This window comes from Salmo trutta, chromosome 19, assembly GCF_901001165.1.
Source record: "Salmo trutta chromosome 19, fSalTru1.1, whole genome shotgun sequence".
Taxonomy (NCBI): Eukaryota; Metazoa; Chordata; class Actinopteri; order Salmoniformes; family Salmonidae; genus Salmo; species Salmo trutta.
The window spans coordinates 56,072,821-56,096,594 of NC_042975.1; the positions used below are offsets into that span (position 1 = coordinate 56,072,821).

The following is a 23,774-nucleotide window of genomic DNA, read 5'->3' on the forward strand; positions in this document are numbered from 1 at the left end:
CATGATGAAATCAACACAACGAGCGATGGAGAGGAACCACAGTCACTGCACGGCCATCCCGAGTTCATCAGGCCAGTCAATTATGCATTTCTGCAGGATTTTTGAGCATGCCTAAATTTGTGATGCTAAATGCCCATTAAATCATATTGCAAACGTAACGCGCTATATTGCAAACGTAACGTGCGTTTGCAATATGACTCAACAGCAAAAAATATCACCAAAGTTGACATGATGAAATCAACACAATGAGCGATAGAGAGGAACCACAGTCACTGCCCGGCCATCCCCAGTTCATCGGGACAGTCAATTTTGCATATCTTTAGTGTTTTTGAGCATGCCAAATTCGTGATGTTGAGGCCCATTGAATCATATTGCAAATGCGCATCCGTGGACATGGTGACCCGAAATGGGTTACCAGGAGTAATTTTTTAGAATGGTTTTAAATGCCTTTAGGGTGGTGCAAGGGGTGCACGGTTGGGTAGGGAGCACCTTCCATCAGTGCCCATACAGTATAAGGCACCCCTAGTCATTTTGGATATTTTTCAAAAAATCGCTAAAAATCGACAGTCCCACTTCTCTCATGTCACCATCAAGTCATGGAGAGGAACCACAGTCACTGCACGGCCATCCCCAGTTCATCGGGACAGTCAATTATGCATTTCTGCAGTGGTTTTGAGCATGCCAAAGTTGTGATGCTAAATGCCCATTGAATCATATTGCAAACGTAACACGCAGTATTGCAAATGTAACGCGCATTTGCAACATGATTCAACAGCAAAAAATATCACCAAAGTTGACATGATGAAATCAACACAACGAGCGATGGAGAGGAACCACAGTCACTGCACGGCCATCCCCAGTTCATCGGGACAGTCAATTATGCATTTCTGCAGTGGTTTTGAGCATGCCAAAGTTGTGATGCTAAATGCCAATTGAATCATATTGCAAATGCGCATCCGTGTATTTGCAATATGATTCAACAGCAAAAAATATCACCAAAGGTGACATGATGAAATCAACACAACGAGCGATGGAGAGGAACCAGGAGCGTTCCTGAGGTCCTCCCGATCTGTGCAAGCCAACCTTGACCCTGTGGCATTAAACCTTCACAGTGAAAAGAAGGTGTTTAGATCAAACTGTGTGCAATGACTTCTCTCCCCATAGGAACACATAGACTATTCTCCAAAATTCAACCTGAAGCGTATGTGGGTTATGAATGCCTTATGAACCTGTCTTCTACAACAATCCATCAGGCTACTGTGAGGTCTACCTGTGTCGATTCTAAGGTTCCTGTGACAACTGGAAGTGGTTAAAAACACCCAAGAGCTATCGTCATATAACCTGCACATAGTGAAAATCACGCAACTCAACCATCTGTTACTCAGTCAATTCTTAAGGTATAGACTTCTTATTCAGGATTCTGTTTATGTCTACCCCAAAGACAACGTGTGTTGAGTAAGAACTTCCTGTGACAACGGGAAGTGGTTAAAACAGCCTAGAGCTATAGTCATATGGTCAACCTGCATATAGTGAAAATCACGCAACTCAACCATCTGTTACTCAGTCAATTCTTAAGGTAGAGACTTCTTATTCAGGATTCTGTTTATGTCTACCCCAAAGACAACGTGTGTTGAGTAAGAATTTCCTGTGACAACGGGAAGTGGTTAAAACAGCCTAGAGCTATTGTCATATGGTCAACCTGCATATAGTGAAAATCACGCAACTCAACCATCTGTCATTCAGTCAATTCTTAAGGTAGAGGTTTCTTATTCAGGATTCTGTTTATGTCTACCCCAAAGACAACGTGTGTGAAGCAAGAGCTTCCTGTGACAACCGGAAGTGGTTAAAAATAGCCTAGAGCTATTGTCATATTGCCACCTGCAGATAGTGAAAATCACGCAACTCAACCATCTGTTACTCAGTCAATTCTTAAGGTAGAGACTTCTTATTCAGGATTCTGTTTATGTCTACCCCAAAGACAACGTGTGTGAAGCAAGAGCTTCCTGTGACAATCGGAAGTGGTTAAAAACAACCAAGAGCTATTGTCATATTACGTGCACATAGTGAAAATCACGCAACTCAACCATCTGTCATTCAGTCAATTCTTAAGGTAGAGGCTACTTATTCAGGATTCTGTTTATGTCTACCCCAAAGACAACGTGTGTGAAGCAAGAGCTTACTGTGACAACCGGAAGTGGTTAAAAACACCCAAGAGCTATTGTCATATTACCTGCAGATAGTGAAAATCACGCAACTCAACCATCTGTTACTCAGTCAATTCTTAAGGTAGAGACTTCTTATTCAGGATTCTGTTTATGTCTACCCCAAAGACAACGTGTGTTGAGTAAGAACTTCCTGTGAGAACGGGAAGTGGTTAAAACAGCCTAGAGCTATTGTCATATGGTCAACCTGCATATAGTGAAAATCACGCAACTCAACCATCTGTCATTCAGTCAATTCTTAAGGTAGAGGTTTCTTATTCAGGATTCTGTTTATGTCTACCCCAAAGACAACGTGTGTGAAGCAAGAGCTTCCTGTGACAACCGGAAGTGGTTAAAAATAGCCTAGAGCTATTGTCATATTGCCACCTGCAGATAGTGAAAATCACGCAACTCAACCATCTGTTACTCAGTCAATTCTTAAGGTAGAGACTTCTTATTCAGGATTCTGTTTATGTCTACCCCAAAGACAACGTGTGTGAAGCAAGAGCTTCCTGTGACAATCGGAAGTGGTTAAAAACAACCAAGAGCTATTGTCATATTACGTGCACATAGTGAAAATCACACAACTCAACCATCTGTCATTCAGTCAATTCTTAAGGTAGAGGCTTCTTATTCAGGATTCTGTTTATGTCTACCCCAAAGACAACGTGTGTGAAGCAAGAGCTTACTGTGACAACCGGAAGTGGTTAAAAACACCCAAGAGCTATTGTCATATTACCTGCAGATAGTGAAAATCACGCAACTCAACCATCTGTTACTCAGTCAATTCTTAAGGTAGAGACTTCTTATTCAGGATTCTGTTTATGTCTACCCCAAAGACAACGTGTGTTGAGTAAGAACTTCCTGTGAGAACGGGAAGTGGTTAAAACAGCCTAGAGCTATTGTCATATGGTCAACCTGCATATATTGAAAATCACGCAACTCAACCATCTGTCATTCAGTCAATTCTTAAGGTAGAGGTTTCTTATTCAGGATTCTGTTTATGTCTACCCCAAAGACAACGTGTGTGAAGCAAGAGCTTCCTGTGACAACCGGAAGTGGTTAAAAATAGCCTAGAGCTATTGTCATATTGCCACCTGCAGATAGTGAAAATCACGCAACTCAACCATCTGTTACTCAGTCAATTCTTAAGGTAGAGACTTCTTATTCAGGATTCTGTTTATGTCTACCCCAAAGACAACGTGTGTGAAGCAAGAGCTTCCTGTGACAATCGGAAGTGGTTAAAAACACCCAAGAGCTATTGTCATATTACGTGCGCATAGTGAAAATCACGCAACTCAACCATCTGTCATTCAGTCAATTCTTAAGGTAGAGGCTTCTTATTCAGGATTCTGTTTATGTCTACCCCAAAGACAACGTGTGTGAAGCAAGAGCTTCCTGTGACAACTGGAAGTGGTTAAAAACACCCAAGAGCTATTGTCATATTGCCACCTGCAGTTGGTGAAAATCACGCAACTCAACCATCTGTTACTCAGTCAATTCTTAAGGTAGAGACTTCTTATTCAGGATTCTGTTTATGTCTACCCCAAAGACAACGTGTGTGAAGCAAGAGCTTCCTGTGACAACCGGAAGTGGTTAAAATCACCCAAGAGCTATTGTCATATTACGTGCTCATAGTGAAAATCACGCAACTCAACCATCTGTTACTCAGTCAATTCTTAAGGTAGAGACTTCTTATTCAGGATTCTGTTTATGTCTACCCCAAAGACAACGTGTGTGAAGCAAGAGCTTCCTGTCACAACCGGATGTGGTTAAAACAGCCTAGAGCTATAGTCATATGGTCAACCTGCAGATAGTGAAAATCACGCAACTCAACCATCTGTTACTCAGTCAATTCTTAAGGTAGAGACTTCTTATTCAGGATTCTGTTTATGTCTACCCCAAAGACAACGTGTGTTGAGTAAGAACTTCCTGTGACAACGGGAAGTGGTTAAAACAGCCTAGAGCTATTGTCATATGGTCAACCTGCATATAGTGAAAATCACGCAACTCAACCATCTGTCATTCAGTCAATTCTTAAGGTAGAGGTTTCTTATTCAGGATTCTGTTTATGTCTACCCCAAAGACAACGTGTGTGAAGCAAGAGCTTCCTGTGACAACCGGAAGTGGTTAAAAATAGCCTAGAGCTATTGTCATATTGCCACCTGCAGATAGTGAAAATCACACAACTCAACCATCTGTTTCTCAGTCAATTCTTAAGGTAGAGACTTCTTATTCAGGATTCTGTTTATGTCTACCCCAAAGACAACGTGTGTGAAGCAAGAGCTTACTGTGACAATCGGAAGTGGTTAAAAACAACCAAGAGCTATTGTCATATTACCTGCAGATAGTGAAAATCACGCAACTCAACCATCTGTCATTCAGTCAATTCTTAAGGTAGAGGCTACTTATTCAGGATTCTGTTTATGTCTACCCCAAAGACAACGTGTGTGAAGCAAGAGCTTACTGTGACAACCGGAAGTGGTTAAAAACACCCAAGAGCTATTGTCATATTACCTGCAGATAGTGAAAATCACGCAACTCAACCATCTGTTACTCAGTCAATTCTTAAGGTAGAGACTTCTTATTCAGGATTCTGTTTATGTCTACCCCAAAGACAACGTGTGTTGAGTAAGAACTTCCTGTGAGAACGGGAAGTGGTTAAAACAGCCTAGAGCTATTGTCATATGGTCAACCTGCATATAGTGAAAATCACGCAACTCAACCATCTGTCATTCAGTCAATTCTTAAGGTAGAGGTTTCTTATTCAGAATTCTGTTTATGTCTACCCCAAAGACAACGTGTGTGAAGCAAGAGCTTCCTGTGACAACCGGAAGTGGTTAAAAATAGCCTAGAGCTATTGTCATATTGCCACCTGCAGATAGTGAAAATCACGCAACTCAACCATCTGTTACTCAGTCAATTCTTAAGGTAGAGACTTCTTATTCAGGATTCTGTTTATGTCTACCCCAAAGACAACGTGTGTGAAGCAAGAGCTTCCTGTGACAACCGGAAGTGGTTAAAAACAACCAAGAGCTATTGTCATATTACGTGCGCATAGTGAAAATCACGCAACTCAACCATCTGTCATTCAGTCAATTCTTAAGGTAGAGGCTTCTTATTCAGGATTCTGTTTATGTCTACCCCAAAGACAACGTGTGTGAAGCAAGAGCTTCCTGTGACAACCGGAAGTGGTTAAAAACACCCAAGAGCTATTGTCATATTGCCACCTGCAGTTGGTGAAAATCACGCAACTCAACCATCTGTTACTCAGTCAATTCTTAAGGTAGAGACTTCTTATTCAGGATTCTGTTTATGTCTACCCCAAAGACAACGTGTGTGAAGCAAGAGCTTCCTGTGACAACCGGAAGTGGTTAAAATCACCCAAGAGCTATTGTCATATTACGTGCTCATAGTGAAAATCACGCAACTCAACCATCTGTTACTCAGTCAATTCTTAAGGTAGAGACTTCTTATTCAGGATTCTGTTTATGTCTACCCCAAAGACAACGTGTGTGAAGCAAGAGCTTCCTGTCACAACCGGATGTGGTTAAAACAGCCTAGAGCTATAGTCATATGGTCAACCTGCAGATAGTGAAAATCACGCAACTCAACCATCTGTTACTCAGTCAATTCTTAAGGTAGAGACTTCTTATTCAGGATTCTGTTTATGTCTACCCCAAAGACAACGTGTGTTGAGTAAGAACTTCCTGTGACAACGGGAAGTGGTTAAAACAGCCTAGAGCTATTGTCATATGGTCAACCTGCATATAGTGAAAATCACGCAACTCAACCATCTGTCATTCAGTCAATTCTTAAGGTAGAGGTTTCTTATTCAGGATTCTGTTTATGTCTACCCCAAAGACAACGTGTGTGAAGCAAGAGCTTCCTGTGACAACCGGAAGTGGTTAAAAATAGCCTAGAGCTATTGTCATATTGCCACCTGCAGATAGTGAAAATCACGCAACTCAACCATCTGTTTCTCAGTCAATTCTTAAGGTAGAGACTTCTTATTCAGGATTCTGTTTATGTCTACCCCAAAGACAACGTGTGTGAAGCAAGAGCTTACTGTGACAATCGGAAGTGGTTAAAAACAACCAAGAGCTATTGTCATATTACCTGCAGATAGTGAAAATCACGCAACTCAACCATCTGTCATTCAGTCAATTCTTAAGGTAGAGGTTTCTTATTCAGGATTCTGTTTATGTCTACCCCAAAGACAACGTGTGTGAAGCAAGAGCTTCCTGTGACAACCGGAAGTGGTTAAAAATAGCCTAGAGCTATTGTCATATTGCCACCTGCAGATAGTGAAAATCACGCAACTCAACCATCTGTTACTCAGTCAATTCTTAAGGTAGAGACTTCTTATTCAGGATTCTGTTTATGTCTACCCCAAAGACAACGTGTGTGAAGCAAGAGCTTCCTGTGACAATCGGAAGTGGTTAAAAACAACCAAGAGCTATTGTCATATTACGTGCACATAGTGAAAATCACACAACTCAACCATCTGTCATTCAGTCAATTCTTAAGGTAGAGGCTACTTATTCAGGATTCTGTTTATGTCTACCCCAAAGACAACGTGTGTGAAGCAAGAGCTTACTGTGACAACCGGAAGTGGTTAAAAACACCCAAGAGCTATTGTCATATTACCTGCAGATAGTGAAAATCACGCAACTCAACCATCTGTTACTCAGTCAATTCTTAAGGTAGAGACTTCTTATTCAGGATTCTGTTTATGTCTACCCCAAAGACAACGTGTGTTGAGTAAGAACTTCCTGTGAGAACGGGAAGTGGTTAAAACAGCCTAGAGCTATTGTCATATGGTCAACCTGCATATAGTGAAAATCACGCAACTCAACCATCTGTCATTCAGTCAATTCTTAAGGTAGAGGTTTCTTATTCAGGATTCTGTTTATGTCTACCCCAAAGACAACGTGTGTGAAGCAAGAGCTTCCTGTGACAACCGGAAGTGGTTAAAAATAGCCTAGAGCTATTGTCATATTGCCACCTGCAGATAGTGAAAATCACGCAACTCAACCATCTGTTACTCAGTCAATTCTTAAGGTAGAGACTTCTTATTCAGGATTCTGTTTATGTCTACCCCAAAGACAACGTGTGTGAAGCAAGAGCTTCCTGTGACAATCGGAAGTGGTTAAAAACAACCAAGAGCTATTGTCATATTACGTGAGCATAGTGAAAATCACGCAACTCAACCATCTGTCATTCAGTCAATTCTTAAGGTAGAGGCTTCTTATTCAGGATTCTGTTTATGTCTACCCCAAAGACAACGTGTGTTAAGCAAGAGCTTCCTGTGACAACCGGAAGTGGTTAAAAACACCCAAGAGCTATTGTCGTATTGCCACCTGCAGATAGTGAAAATCACGCAACTCAACCATCTGTTACTCAGTCAATTCTTAAGGTAGAGACTTCTTATTCAGGATTATGTTTATGTCTACCCCAAAGACAACGTGTGTGAAGCAAGAGCTTCCTGTGACAACCGGAAGTGGTTGAAAACACCCAAGAGCTATTGTCATATTACCTGCAGATAGTGAAAATCACGCAACTCAACCATCTGTTACTCAGTCAATTCTTAAGGTAGAGACTTCTTATTCAGGATTCTGTTTATGTCTACCCCAAAGACAACGTGTGTTGAGTAAGAACTTCCTGTGACAACGGGAAGTGGTTAAAACAGCCTAGAGCTATTGTCATATGGACAACCTGCATATAGTGAAAATCACGCAACTCAACCATCTGTCATTCAGTCAATTCTTAAGGTAGAGACTTCTTATTCAGGATTCTGTTTATGTCTACCCCAAAGACAACGTGTGTGAAGCAAGAGCTTCCTGTGACAACTGGAAGTGGTTAAAAACACCCAAGAGCTATTGTCATATTGCCACCTGCAGTTGGTGAAAATCACGCAACTCAACCATCTGTTACTCAGTCAATTCTTAAGGTAGAGACTTCTTATTCAGGATTATGTTTATGTCTACCCCAAAGACAACGTGTGTGAAGCAAGAGCTTCCTGTGACAACCGAAAGTGGTTAAAATCACCCAAGAGCTATTGTCATATTACGTGCTCATAGTGAAAATCACGCAACTCAACCATCTGTTACTCAGTCAATTCTTAAGGTAGGGACTTCTTATTCAGGATTCTGTTTATGTCTACCCCAAAGACAACGTGTGTGAAGCAAGAGCTTCCTGTCACAACCGGATGTGGTTAAAAATAGCCTAGAGCTATTGTCATATTGCCACCTGCAGATAGTGAAAATCACGCAACTCAACCATCTGTTATTCAGTCAATTCTTAAGGTAGAGACTTCTTATTCAGGATTCTGTTTATGTCTACCCCAAAGACAACGTGTGTGAAGCAAGAGCTTCCTGTGACAACCGGAAGTGGTTAAAAACACCCAAGAGCTATTGTCATATTACGTGCGCATAGTGAAAATCACACAACTCAACCATCTGTTTCTCAGTCAATTCTTAAGGTAGAGACTTCTTATTCAGGATTCTGTTTATGTCTACCCCAAAGACAACGTGTGTGAAGCAAGAGCTTCCTGTGACAACCGGAAGTGGTTAAAAACACCCAAGAGCTATTGTCATATTACGTGCGCATAGTGAAAATCACACAACTCAACCATCTGTTTCTCAGTCAATTCTTAACCTCTTACATCTAGGGGGCAGTAATTTCACGGCTGGATAAAAAACGTACCCGATTTAATCTGATTATTAGTCCTGCCCAGAAACTGGAATATGCATATAATTATTAGCTTTGGAGAGAAAACACTCCAAAGTTTCTGAAACTGTTTGAATGGTGTCTGTGAGTATAACAGAACTCCTATGGCAGGCAAAAACCTGAGATGCTTCTGTTCAGGAAGTACCCTGTCTGAACATTTCTTGCCCTTCTTGATTCTCTCTATCGTTTACAAAGGATCTCTGCTCTTACGTGACACTTCTCACGTCAACAATGGAGTCTCACAGCCCGGGAAAAACAGGAATGATGTCATTCAAAGCCCTGGCTGAAGCACACGAGAGCAAAAGCTGAGTGGTCAGTCAATGGACTAAGCCTTAGGCGCGTGACACGCCCCGCCCCCGGCTTTCGGTTTTTTCCTCAGTTTACAGACAGGCAGATTCCCGGTCGGAATATTATCGCTTCTCTACGAGATAAATTGCATAAATATTGGTTTTAAACAGCGGTTGACATGCTTCGAAGTACGGTAATGGAATATTTCGAAATTTTTTGTCATATTTTGCGTCATGCTCGTGGCCGAGATTTAGCGTTGGGATAGTGTCTAGAACGCACGAACAAAACGTCGCTGTTTGGATATAACGATGGATTATTTGGGACCAAACCTACATTTGTTATTGAAGTAGAAGTCCTGGCAGTGTATTCTGATGAAGAACAAGCAAGGTAAGAACATTTTTCTTATAGGAAATGTGATTTTGGTGAAGGCTACACTGGGTGGGTGTCTAAATAGCTAGCCCTGTAACGCCGGGCTATGTACTTACATTATTGCAAAATGTGCTTCATCCGAAAAGCTATTTTAAAATCGGACATATCGAGTGCATAGAGGAGTTCTGTATCTATAATTCTTAAAATAATTGTTATGCTTTTTGTGAACGTTTATCGTGAGTAATTTAGTAAAATCACCGGAAGTGTTCGGTGGGAATGCTAGTTCTGAACGTCACATGCTAATGTAAAAAGCTGGTTTTTGATATAAATATGAACTTGATTGAACAGACATGCATGTATTGTATAACACAATGTCCTAGGTGTGTCATCTGATGAAGATCATCAAAGGTTAGTGCTGCATTTAGATATGGTTTGGGTTTATGTGACATGATATGCTAGCTTGAAAAATGGCTGTGTGATTATTCCTGGCTGGGTACTCTGCTGACATAATCTAATGTTTTGCTTTCGCTGTAAAGCCTTTTTGAAATCGGACAGTTTGGTTAGATAAAGGAGAGTCTTGTCTTTAAATAGCTGTAACATAGTCATATGTTTGAAAAGTGTAAGTTTACGGATTTAGAGGAGTTTGAATTTCGCGCCCCGCCCATCATTGGATATTGGAGCAGACGTTCCGCTAGCGGAACGTGTAGATGTAAGAGGTTTAAGGTAGAGACTTCTTATTCAGGATTCTGTTTATGTCTACCCCAAAGACAACGTGTGTGAAGCAAGAGCTTCCTGTGACAACCGGAAGTGGTTAAAAACACCCAAGAGCTATTGTCATATTGCCACCTGCAGATAGTGAAAATCACACAACTCAACCATGTGTCATTCAGTCAATTCTTAAGGTAGAGACTTCATATTCAGAATTCTGTTTATGCCTACCCCAAAGACAACGTGTGTCTATTCTTTTTGCAAAAAAAACAAAAACACACACACACAATTTGACCATAGGTACATAGTGTGGGGCTTAGAGGCTTATACCGCCTTCAATAGTTACTTTCGTTCAAACGATTCAAGAACCGTCAGACCTAGAGCTCCGAAATATTAGAAACCTGTTCTAGAGCTCAAGTCGATAGTGCACGGTGATTTATGGGGCTCTAGAAGGTTCTCTGACCGAGAAACCGCCTCGTACATTTGCAATATTTTCAATTCATTTTGAATATCACGGACATGGCGACATGTAGAAATGTCCCAGAGTCGCAAGACTAGGTTCATTGAAACCGCCTCGGCCCATAGAGACGGACCCCAATGTCTCTGTCCGATAGCTCATTCAGGGACCCCGTAGTAACGCCCTGAAAAAGTGGATTTTCAGCACCAATTAAGGCCATTGCTCGGGCACCGAATGACCTATCGAGCCGAAACTTGGGATTCGGGGTCGCCTCACATAGGCCTACACATAATGTCAGAGCTGGACCCGCAGCTATAACGTAACTATGTGTTTTATGTTTTTTTATGGTTAAAATTGAAAGCACTGTGAATTATGGGCCTTCTCTGACATATGTGATAGTTGGCTTCTATACGAGTTGGAAAAAGTGGATTTGGTGTCAGATGCTATCAGTTTGGTGTCAAAATGACATCTAATTGACTGATGGACGCTGACTGCTGGGTGACGAGCAATGGAGAGGAACCACAGTCACTGCCCGGCCATCCCGAGTTCATCGAGCCAGTCAATAATGAATTTCTGCAGTATTTTTGAGCATGCCTAAATTCGTGATGCTAAATGCCTATTGAATCATATTGCAAACGTAACGCGCAATATTGCAAATGTAACGTGCATTTGCAATATGATTCAACAGCAAAAAATATCACCAAAGTTGACATGATGAAATCAACACAACGAGCGATGGAGAGGAACCACAGTCACTGCACGGCCATCCCGAGATCATCGGGCCAGTCAATTATGCATTCTGAGCATGTCAAATTCGTTAAAAATGTTAAAAGCAACAGAGTCCCACTTCTCCCTCATCATACATGATAAGTAGACCATCTGCGTTGATTCATGGCTTAATATAGGGATATATATCATTTGGGCAGTATAAATGCCATTTGGACCATGGTTCACTGACTTTTGGGTTTGGAAACCGACTTCCTATGATTGTACATGGCAAACGGACAAACATACTGATTTGGCACATTCAATACTTTCATACATGTATAATTGACAAAAAAAGAATTGGACATTTCATTTGCACATTTCTAATGGCATTTGGCAAAAAATATAAATATGTCACTTTTGACTTCCTATGAAATCATATTCCAAATGCACAAATCATATGCCTTATGCACAAGCAAATATGTCACTTTTGACTTCCTATGAAATCATATTCCAAATGCACAAAACATATGCCTTATGCACAAGCAAAAACAACCCAAAAAATTGTCAATAAAATATGTCAAAAGTATGTCCATACAGCTCTTATACATGTGTAATTGACATAAAAATCAAAAAAAATTCGAAAAACTGTCCAGAAACCACTTTTTAAGGGTTGAAAAGTTTTCAAAAAATATGTCATTTTTTCAAAATTTGACTCTTGGGACTTGAATTGTGTTACATTTGCAATATGAAAATTCACTGCGGAGAGCTCTAGCTATCTTTTGGATATTTGCTGTGATTTGGCACATGCAATACTTCCACAATTGACAAAAAAAAGCATTGGATATGTCATTTTGCAAAAAAAATGGAAAAAAAAGTCACTTTTTTCCTATGAAATCATATTCAAAATGCACAAAACATATGCCTTGTGCACAAGCAAAAGCAACCCAAAAAACGACATCAATAAAAAACGTCAGAAGCATGTTCATACAGCTCTTATACATGTGTAATTGACATAACAATCGAAAAAAATTCGAAAAACGGTCCAGAAACCACTTTTTTACAAGGTGCTAAGTTAAAAAAAAAAAAATCATTTTATCAAAATCTGAGACTTGGGTAAGAATTGGGTATCATTTGCTGTATGAAAATCCAAGGTGGGGCACGCTCGCCATCTAAAGGAAATTTGGGGTGTTACAATTGGCAATTGCCATCGGAAAATTGCCATATGATTGGCCCGGAGATGGGCCGCTTTGGGTGGTTTTTGCAATCGTGTGTATGATTCGTGCTATGCCAATATGTTGCCATGTTATTTTGTCCAAATCAGGGGGGTATTCCCTTACATATCTGCAAGTTATAAGGCCAGCATTTCCTAAACTTTGTCTCCAGCGATCATAAGGTAAAATAGATCTAAAACAATTGTCATGTATATGTACAATCCCCTTAACCAAACAGCTTACTCATTTACCTAGCTCTTATCAATAGCGCTTATCAATTTGTAAATTAGTGCATGGAGAATGTTGTTATTTTAATCTGAAAAAATAAAGAGGTTGTTCCACTTCAACCTTGTTCATTGTTTCACTGTGCATGAAAGTGGTGGAATGAGGGAATGAAGTCAAGGTCAAAATACGGCGTATCTGTAAACACACCTCCACCACACCTTAATTTCTTTGATCTCCATCCCAGACAAATAGCAGGTGAGTAGCATGTTATTCTCATGCTTAAGTTCATTAAAAAAGTGTATTAAAACTGAATTATGCTCCATTTTCACACTTTAAACTTATGGTTGGAATTCCTTCCATCTGACGAAGTGGAAATTTAAAACTCATAAGCTAGATTGATAAATATAATAATATTGAGTTGCAGCCCCCCTTTTTTCCCTCAGAACACCTCCCTTCCTGAACGGTGTGAAGGCTGCATGGTCCCATGGGGTTTATACTTGCGTACTATTGTTTGTACAGATGAACGTGGTATCTTCAGGCATTTGGGAATTGCTCCCAAGGATGAACCAGTGGAGGTCTAATATTTTTTCTGAGGTCTTGGCTGATTTCTTTTGATTTTCCCATGATGTCAAGCAAAGAGGCATTTAGTTTGAAGGTAGGCCTTGAAATACATCCACAAGTACACCTCCAATTGACTCAAATTATGTCAATTAGCCTATCAGAAGCTTGGCTGTCGAAATGTTGGTAATTGAATTATTGCAATTGAGCTCCTAGAGTGTGAGGATCTCCTTTTTTCTTTTTCAAGTGTTCAAATAAAATAAAATAAAATAAAATGTTATTAGTGACATGCGCCGAATACACAGGTGTAGACCTTCCAGTGAAATGCTTACTTGCAGGCTCTAACCAACAATGCAGTTTAAAACAAAATATGGATAAGAATAAGAAATTAAAGTAACAAGTAATTAAAGAGCAGCAGTAAAATAACAATAGCGAGACTATATACAGGGGGGTACCGATGCAGAGTCAATGTGCGGGGGCACCGTTTAGTTGAGGTAGTATGTACATGTAGGTAGAGTTATTAAAGTGACTATGCATAGATGACAACAGAGAGTAGCAGTGGTGTAAAGAGGGGGTGGGGAGGGGGGTGCACTGCAAATAGTCTGGGTAGCCATTTGACTAGATGTTCAGAAATCTTATGGCTTGGGGGTAGAAGCTGTATAGAAGCCTTCTACTCCGCTAGCAACTGTAGCACCAAGCCTAAAGGGGTGTGAATTTCTTTCGCATTCACAGCAAATCTGATCTACTGCAGAGCTGTATGTAGGGCAGTGGGATAATGATTAGCATTGTGTGTAGTGAAAATATGTGTCTTTTTACGTTCCTGCTAAGTAATATTATAATATTGTTTAACTCCAAAAGTAAAAAAAAAAATGTACACTCACTAAGGTGGAACATACAGTTCAGGGCCAGTATTCATAAAGCATCTGAGTCCAAATGCTGATCTAAGATCAATGTTAACTTTTGGATCATAATAAACAAGATTCACATGGACATGAAGAGACCTGATCCTAGATCAGCGTCCTACTCTGACAATACATACGTTTGCACTGCGGAAACATTTTTGCCTCTGCCGTGGTTGTCACTTTCCCACCAATCAAGTCCCTAATGTACATTCCATTATTGCCCGAAGTTCAAGAAGGGTCTGCAGACATGTTATATGGCTCTTGGAAGTTCTTGATGAAATTAAATGATTGGTTACCTCCTGTCCAAGTTGGTAGCTTTGACTGCTGCAAACACACGTGTCTTCAGTGTGAGCCCCGCCATAGGGATTGACAGCTGCTGAACGTATGACGAGTCCTTTACAGAGACAAACACACAAAGAAATCAAGTCACAATTGTTTTAATCCCTCATTAACATTTAGATGAGGACAGGATTCATGAATTGCACTGGATTGGTAATCTGAGTTCGAAAAAATACCCTTTTTTCAATATTATTATTCATTTTTGCAAAAAATGTAGGGTAAATTGGCAGAAACCTCCTCCATTACTGGAATAATCTGTATTTACAGTTATTTGACCTGTAAATGTATAATAGCTACCCCTGTATTTCCTATCCACTGTCAAATTTCCAATCATGAAAACTACTCAATACTTCCTTTGTCTGGATGTGATAGAACTTCTATTAAGATATGACATAACTTTGATTTGCATTTCAGAAGGAGATAAAATGAATACAGTGTCTTTATGGTTAATATACACTGCTCAAAAAAATAAATGGAACACTTAACAACACAATATAACTCCAAGTCAATCACACTTCTGTGAAATCAAACTGTCCACTTAGGAAGCAACACTGATTGACAATAAATTTCACATGCTGTTGTGCAAATGGAATAGACAACAGGTGGAAATTATAGGCAATTAGCAAGACACCCCCAATAAAGGAGTGGTTCTGCAGGTGGTGACCACAGACCACTTCTCAGTTCCTATGCTTCCTGGCTGATGTTTTGGTCACTTTTGAATGCTGGTGGTGCTTTCACTCTAGTGGTAGCATGAGACAGAGTCTACAACCCACACAAGTGGCTCAGGTAGTGCAGCTCATCCAGGATGGCACATCAATGCGAGCTGTGGCAAGAAGGTTTGCTGTGTCTGTCAGCATAGTGTCGAGCATGGAGGCGCTACCAGGAGACAGGCCAGTACATCAGGAGACGTGGAGGAGGCCGTAGGAGGGCAACAACCCAGCAGCAGGACTGCTACCTCTGCCTTTGTGCAAGGAGGAGCAGGAGGAGCACTGCCAGAGCCCTGCAAAATAACCTCCAGCAGGCCACAAATGTGCATGTGTCTGCTCAAACGGTCAGAAACAGACTCCATGAGGGTGGTATGAGGGCCCGACATCCACAGGTGGGGGTTGTGCTTACAGCCCAACACCGTGCAAGACGTTTGGCATTTGCCAGAGAACACCAAGATTGGCAAATTCGCCACTGGCGCCCTGTGCTCTTCACAGATGAAAGCCGGTTCACACTGAGCACATGTGACAGACGTGACAGAGTCTGGAGACGCCATGGAGAACGTTCTGCTGCCTGAAACATCCTCCAGCATGACCGGTTTGGCGGTGGGTCAGTCATGGTGTGGGGTGGCATTTCTTTGGGGTGCCGCGCAGCCCTCCATGTGCTCGCCAGAGGTAGCCTGACTGCCATTAGGTACCGAGATGAGATCCTCAGACCCCTTGTGAGACCATATGCTGGTGCGGTTGGCCCTGGGTTCCTCCTAATGCAAGACAACGCTATACCTCATGTGGCTGGAGTGTGTCAGCAGTTCCTGCAAGAGGAAGGCATTGATGCTATGGACTGGCCCGCCCATTCCCCAGGCCTGAATCCAATTGAACACATCTGGGACATCATGTCTCGCTCCATCCACCAAAGCCACGTTGCACCACAGACTGTCCAGGAGTTGGCGGATGCTTTAGTCCAGGTCTGGAAGGAGATCCCTCAGGAGACCATCCGCCACCTCATCAGGAGCATGCCCAGGCGTTGTAGGGAGGTCATACAGGCACGTGGAGGCCACACACACTACTGAGCCTCATTTTGACTTGTTTTAAGGACATTACATCAAAGTTGGATCAGCCTGTAGTGTGGTTTTCCACTTTAATTTTGTGTGACTCCAAATCCAGAACTCCATGGGTTGATAAATTGGATTTCCATTGATTATTTTTGTGTGATTTTGTTGTCAGCACATTCAACTATGTAAAGAAAAAAGTATTTAATAAGATTATTTCATTCATTCAGATCTAGGATGTGTTATTTTAGTGTTCCCTTTATTTTTTTGAGCAGTATATATTTGTGGTACATTGTTTATGATTGACTTCTATTTGACCATTTTGCTCTACAGTGTCTTCAGAAAGTATTCACACCCATTGACTTTTTCCGCATTTTGTTGTGTTACAGCCTGAATTTGATTAAATTGAGATTGTTTGTTACTGGCCTACACACCATACCCTATAATGTCAAAGTGGAATTATGTTTTTCATATTTTATTAAATAAATTAATAAAAAATGAAAAGCTGAAATATCTTGAGTCAATACATATTCAATACCCAAGTTATGGCAAGCCTAAATAAGTTCAGGACCAAATATTTGCTCAACAAGTCACATAATAACATGCATGGACTCACTCTGTGTGCAATAATAGCGTTTAACATGATTTTTGAATGACTACCTCATCTCTGTACCCCACGCAGACAATTATCTGTAAGGTTAAGCAGTGAATTTCAAACACAAATTCAACCAAAAAGACCAGGGAGGTTTTTCAATGCCTCGCAAAGAAGGGCACCTATTGGTAGACATTGGATATCCCTTTGAGGATGGTGAAGTAATTAATTACACTTTGGATGTGTATCAAAACACCCAGTAACTACAAAGATACAGGCATCCTTCCTACCTCAATTACCGGAGAGGAAGCAAACCGCTCAGGGATTTCACTATGAGGCCAATGCTGACTCTATAAACTATTACAGAGTTTAATGGCTGTGATAGGAGAAAACTGAGGATGGATCACCAACATTGTAGTTACTCCACAATACTAACCTAATTGACAGAGTGAAAAGAAGTAAGCCTGTACAGAATAAAAATATCCCTAAACATTCATCCTGTTTGCAACAAAGCACTAAAGTAATACTGCAAAAAATGTGGCAAATGAATTAACTTTTTATCCTGAATAAAGTGTTATGTTTGGTGCAAATTCAATTCAACACATTACTGAGTACCACTCTCCATACTTTCAAGCATAGTGGTGGCCGCATAATGTTATGGGTATGCTTGTCATCATTAAGGACAGGGTAGTTTTTCAGGATAAAAAATGTAAGGAATGGAGCTAAGTACTGGCAAAATTCTAGAGGATAACCTGGTTCAGTCTGCTTTCCACCAGACACTGGGATATGAATTCAACTTTCAGCAGGACAATAACCTAAACCACAAGTGCAAATCTACACTGGAGTTGCTTACCAAGAAGACAATGAATGTTCCTGTGTGGCCGAGTTAAAGTTTTGACTTAAATCTGCTTGAAAATCTATGGAAAGACCTGAAAATGGTTGTCTAGCAATGATCAACAACGAATTTTACAGAGCTTGAAGAATTTTGAAAATAATAATGGGTGTATGTTGTACAATCCAGGTGGTGTGGAAAGCTTTGAGGGACTTATCCAGAGAGACTCACAGCTGTAATTGCTGCCAAAGGTTATTCTAACATGTATTGACTCAGGGGGTTGAAGGTATACAGTATCTAATCAAGACATGTTTTTATTATTATTATTATTATTATTTTTTTTTTTACAAATGTTAGAATTTTTCTTCCACTGACATTACAGAGTACAATTAAATCCATTTTAATCCCACCTTGTAATACAACAAAATGTGGAAAAGGTCAAGGGGTGTGAATAGTTTCTGAAGGCACTCTATGCACATTTTGTATAATATGGTTAGTAAATCTAGCAGTGAAAGTGTATCATAGCAAAAATGCAATTGTGTAATTTGTAAAATGTACTTACATTGTAAAGCAGTAGACTCAAAGTACTGACAAAAGTACCATTGCTGTCCTTCACTGATATTGCAGCAGCTGACCTTGAATAAACATGAAAATGAAAGTTATGCTAAACATGTTTTATTGCCTGATTAATATCCAACATTGAGTCACATTTGCATATTGTTTATCTTGGTTTACTTTCAGATATCTTGACAAATGGACCATATGTCAGTGTGATACATCATTCTCTTTTAACATAAAACTTAGATTCTATGACCTTCTCAAATCATGTGTTATCTTCATTGTGCTCTCCAATAATTTTTCATTTTGGTCATTTTCAGTTTACTGCATCCCTATGTACAGTATATCTAAAATGGTAATCAATTAAGTCCATTGACAACACAATTCTGACACTTTTCATTGACTTTGAATTATCTCTATTATTAATTGTATTATGAATTCAGAGGAATTGTAGACATATGAATGGATAGAAATCATCATAGAAACTTGAGGGATTATTTCACAGCACTTACGAAGCCAGCTGTGTATTGTTCACCAGGTATTCCAGAGGGTAGCTACAGCTGAATTTGTAGAGCAGACCTGGCAGGTAGCTAATGATAGTCGGGGGATCTGGTGTATCGATGTACCCTGATATGTTCCCAATCTGCACCAGTGAGAGGTTCCCATAAGCATTAGGCCCCTGAGCCGTGGAAACCTGCAACACAAAATCAGTGGTGAATGCCTGCCCCATCCCATCCCCACCATTATGGGAGTAAAGGTCCCATCAGTAGAGAGGGCCAGTGGCGATAACATCAACCATACTATTAAGCTAATGCCCCCTCATCGTGCTAATCCCTAACTCAATTCCCTTTATCACAGCATCAGCGGCCCAGGAACCACCCTACAATCAAAACAACAAAATGGGGAAGAAGGCAACCTTAGTAAAGGCTCCTCTCGAATCTCTCCCACTGTTTCTAGGAACAAGCAATCACCTCTCCAAGGCTTCCATTCTCCCAACCCCAACCACCACTACAATTACTGAACAACTTTTGGAAACTAAAATGTAGGTTGTCAACATCAAAACATAGACACTGTAGATGACTGTGTACATTTTTAAGATCATTCCTAATAGTAGGACATTTTATTTAGTTGTTTATCTCCTTTCGTTTTTTGCTGCCTTTTAGAAGAATTGAAGGCTTGGGAGTGATGTAAGTGCTCTGTGGTTGGAGCCACGGTAAGAGGAGCCATGATCTGTCATGAACTCTTTTAGGGTTTTACGGATACAGATTAACCTTAGTCCTGGACTTCAAGACATGCTCAATAAATAATCTCCATCAAAAGTGCTTTTTAGTCCAGAACTTAATCTGTTTCCAGGAAACTGACCCATAGGTGTGATAGAAGGCATTATAAACAGGTGGTTGGAATAAGCATGGGCCCCTTACCACCAGGGCATTGCCACATGTCTCCAGGGTGGCTAGGCTAATGCTGAAGAGGACCACGGTGGGGAAGGTGTTGTTATTGATGAAACCACGACAGTGGGCATCTCCATGGCGACCGTTGAGGGCCAGGTCAGTGTCGGTGTAGCCGGAGAAGAGAACAGGACAAAAGTTGATCTTGAGGGTGATTGTCTGCACCCCACAGTACACACTAATGTCCCGCTCCGCTGGGAGAGAGCAGAGAAAACAACAACAGTTATTATCACAGCACAAATCATATTATGGCCTTACATGCATTTTTTTCAAAGAGGGATAACTAAACAAGGCTAAAGAAAAAGACTAAAGAAGGCTTACACTGGCACATAAAATAAAACAATGATCATTTTATTGATTTGAGCTCAATTTGGAAATGTCTATATCAAGAGCATCTTGATGGGTTGCATCACCGCCTGGTACGGCAAACTGCACTGCCCACAACCGCAAAGCTCTACAGAGGGTGGTGCAGATGGCCCAATAGTTCACTTGGGATGAGCTCTCTGCCTTCCAAGACATCTACAGCAGGCAATGCTTGAGGAAGACCCGAAGGTCGTCAAGGACTACAGTCACCCAGACCATGGACTGTTAACCCTGTTACCATCTAGCAAGCAGTATCGTAGCATCGGGTCTTGGACCAAAGGCTCCAAGACAGCTTCTACCACCAGGCCGTCAGACAGTTGAACAGCTAACAATAAAATTGTATTTCATTATAAGTGTAAATAAAGGTTCCACTGTTTTTCCGAAGACGGAATAAACCATGTAAACTTTCTGAAATATATAAGACATAGCAACAATTCACTATCCTAAATATGTTACATGCATCAGTCCAATATGAGTAAAGTTAAAGTTATATGTTACATTCATAAAGTTATTTGAATAACCTGCATTGAAGTTGTATTGAGTTTAAATGAATATAATGTCTTTATTTTCTCACCAGGGAAGCGGCTGTGGAAGTTGGCATCACAGTTGTATCCATTGAATTGTGCTCCAACTGATAATGCCTTACTTATAAGCAAAAGGATCAAACATATTTGTTCCATTTCAGCACCTGGAGGAAAACAATGTTTTTCATCAGTCTTTGCCATCTTCCATATCATACATATTTTGGTTTAAGAGCTTCAGTTTAGTGTACATCATGGGAATAAAAAAGTAACATGATTTTGTTAGTTATTTCAGAAATCACAGTGAGACAAAGATTAACTTCTATGAAGAATAAGGTGCAAGAAATCCACCTTCAATTTTATTCAAAAAGGGTTACTTTGTAAATCCTAGTTATTGCCAACAGCAATAGTGTTAACACAAAGACAATTATTCTGCTAGTCTTTTGACGTCTGAACATTATCTATCTCAAATGCACTCGTTAAGATACGATTATTTGGTAAAACCATGGACAAAACAGCCAAATATTGATATAATCCACTGGCTTGGTTGTCACCGCAACATTACTAAGCACAATGGGCTAAGTCTTGTCTTTGTTTTCTCAACGTCTAAAAACCTTTTATCAGATGATGATAATATACATATTGTATCTAATGATGATCAGATAAGGGTTTTTGTTGTGGAGAAACAGCAACTTCTCAAGCAGCTGGGTTCCCTTGGTCAATGCTTGTTGAGCTTCCCTGGCTATCAGTGGAGTTGAGTTGTTCAAGGTTGTCAAGGTAAAAAACAGCCCCAGTGCTACTCACCCTGGTCCTTGGAAGTCGACGAATCAGCGGTTCTCCATATGCTCGGGACTGCTGCATGTGATGGAATGATCCGCACAGCATCCCTACACCACAACTAGAAACATGGTGTGGGTCGGGGGGGAAAAGAGCCCGGCAACATAAGAGATTCATTATTTGAACACGTCAACAAAAAAAGGGCTGTCCAGGAGAACATGGGAAAGTCCATCACATCTGAATGTGTTATACAAATCCTTTCACAGATCCAGAAACATGAGCAGGTTTTGAAGTTTCCCACTCATATCCTTTCTGCTTGATCTGGCTCTGTCAGCGCACACAAACGGTTTGACGCCGCATGAGGTCCGTGCTGGGGGAATTATCTTTTCATCGGCCTACGGAGTGGGTGCAGCGCGCTGACTGAGCAGCTCTTTCTCTCTTGCCAGCAGTGGGCCCAGGTCTTTTCACGCTTTGTGTCCAGCCTTCCTCCATCAACACATCTCTGCTGGCCTTCCCTGGTCTCCTCTCTGGGGCAGTGAGCCACCACCTGTCCCCCTGATGTCTCAACTTTGACTCCTGCTCTCAGGCTCCCAAAAGGCCTAACAGTAATTTTTATGGGATTAGCAAGTCCCTAGTGTCCTATGTTCCATATGGACAGCACTATATGTGCAGGGCTAGATAATGTGAGCCATATAGACAAAGTGCAGATAGGACCTCTTCTGTGGGTGCGGAGTTCTAGGTATTACATTTTTGCTCAACTCTGAATTAAGGTCAGGAAAAAGCTAAAACAAAACTCACACTTGTTCTCATTACTCAATTGGTCATTATGTTAGCTAGTTCACCAGTTTGCCCATCAGTGACATATTGTATACCTATCTCTCAATTGTATGTTTTTTCCTGTATTGATAGGGCCAATATCACCTAATCCTGGACTAAAAAGCAAGATCAATAGAGAATATCCATAAAAATTATTTTAAATCCAGGACTAGGTTTAATCTGTGAAACCGCCCCCCCCCCCCCCCTCTCCCCCATAGTTTGGTATAAAGAGCTCATTATTTCTTATGCTGGATGACACACAAGTCAAGTGATCCATTATTATCCATGAAGGGTAATTCAGGTGATTAATTAACAGACATCACAAAAATTGATAGCTGGTTAATGTTGCCAGATTGTTCTCTCTTTGGAATTTTAACTCACATCAGTATAAATTAACCTGTAATGTGTGTGGGTGTGTCCGTGTGTCCTTCTTACCTGTCTTAGTAAGTCCATATTGGATATACAGTACGAGCGCTATCCTTTTTCAATGTTCTAGACCTTTCATTCCAGTGTTGTGTACAGGTGATGCAGGTGAAGTACAGTTAAGGCCGCAGAGACAGTGGCAGAAACATTCAGGAGTCAGTCCCAATAACCAAACTTCCCTTTTCTACACTTTGGTTCAGGGACCTCTTAAGGCGGTTGCGTGAGAGAGAGTATTTGAACATTTTATTTCACCTTTATTTAACCAGGTAAACTAGTTGAGAACAAGTTCTCATTTACAACTGCAACCTGGCCAAGATAAAGCAAAGCAGTGCAACACAAACAACAACACATAGTTACACATTGAATAAACAAGCGTACAGTCAATAACACAATAGAAAAAAGAAAGTCTATATACAGTGTGTGCAAATGGCATGAAGAGGTAAGGCAATAAATAGGCCATAGTAGCGAAGTAATTACAATTTAGCAAATTAACACTGGAGTGATAGATGAGCAGATGGTGATGTGCAAGTAGAAATACTGGTTTGCAAAAGAGCAGAAAAGTAAATAAAAACAATATGGGGATGAGGTAGGTAGATTGGGCGGGCTGTTTACAGATGGGCTATGTACAGCTGCAGCGATCTGTTAGCTGCTCAGACAGCTGATGTTTAAAGTTAGTGAGGGAAATATAAGTCTCCAGCTTCAACGATTTTTGCAATTCGTTCCAGTCATAGGCAGCAGTGAACTGGAAGGAAAGGCGGCCAAAGAGGTGTTGGCTTTGGGGATGACCAGTGAAATATACCTGCTGGAGCGCGTGCTATGGGTCGGTGTTGTTATCGTGACCAGTGAGCTGAGACAAGGCGGAGCTTTACCTAGCATAGACTTGTAGATGGCCTGGAGCCAGTGGGTCTGGCAACGAATATGTAGCGAGGGCCAGCCGACTAGAGGCTGCATCCAGTTTGCTGAGTAGAGTATTGGAAGCTATTTTGTAAATGA

The 23,774-nt window shown here is 40.8% G+C and overlaps 1 protein-coding gene across 1 annotated transcript in view; it reads right to left on the bottom strand.

Moving 5' to 3' along the window:
* The window catches only part of LOC115155023 (zona pellucida-like domain-containing protein 1), a 72,428-nt gene extending 50,597 nt beyond the window's left edge, over positions 1-21,831 (bottom strand). The window contains exons 1-6 of the mRNA XM_029701811.1: positions 21,570-21,831; positions 20,819-20,932; positions 19,855-20,075; positions 18,946-19,127; positions 18,438-18,510; positions 14,656-14,753 (exon numbers count right to left, since the gene is read on the bottom strand). Of these exons, the coding sequence (XP_029557671.1) occupies positions 14,656-14,753; positions 18,438-18,510; positions 18,946-19,127; positions 19,855-20,075; positions 20,819-20,924 (680 nt within the window). The 5' untranslated portion in view covers positions 20,925-20,932; positions 21,570-21,831. The remainder of the gene's footprint in view (positions 1-14,655; positions 14,754-18,437; positions 18,511-18,945; positions 19,128-19,854; positions 20,076-20,818; positions 20,933-21,569) is intronic.
* Positions 21,832-23,774: the final 1,943 nt, after the last annotated feature.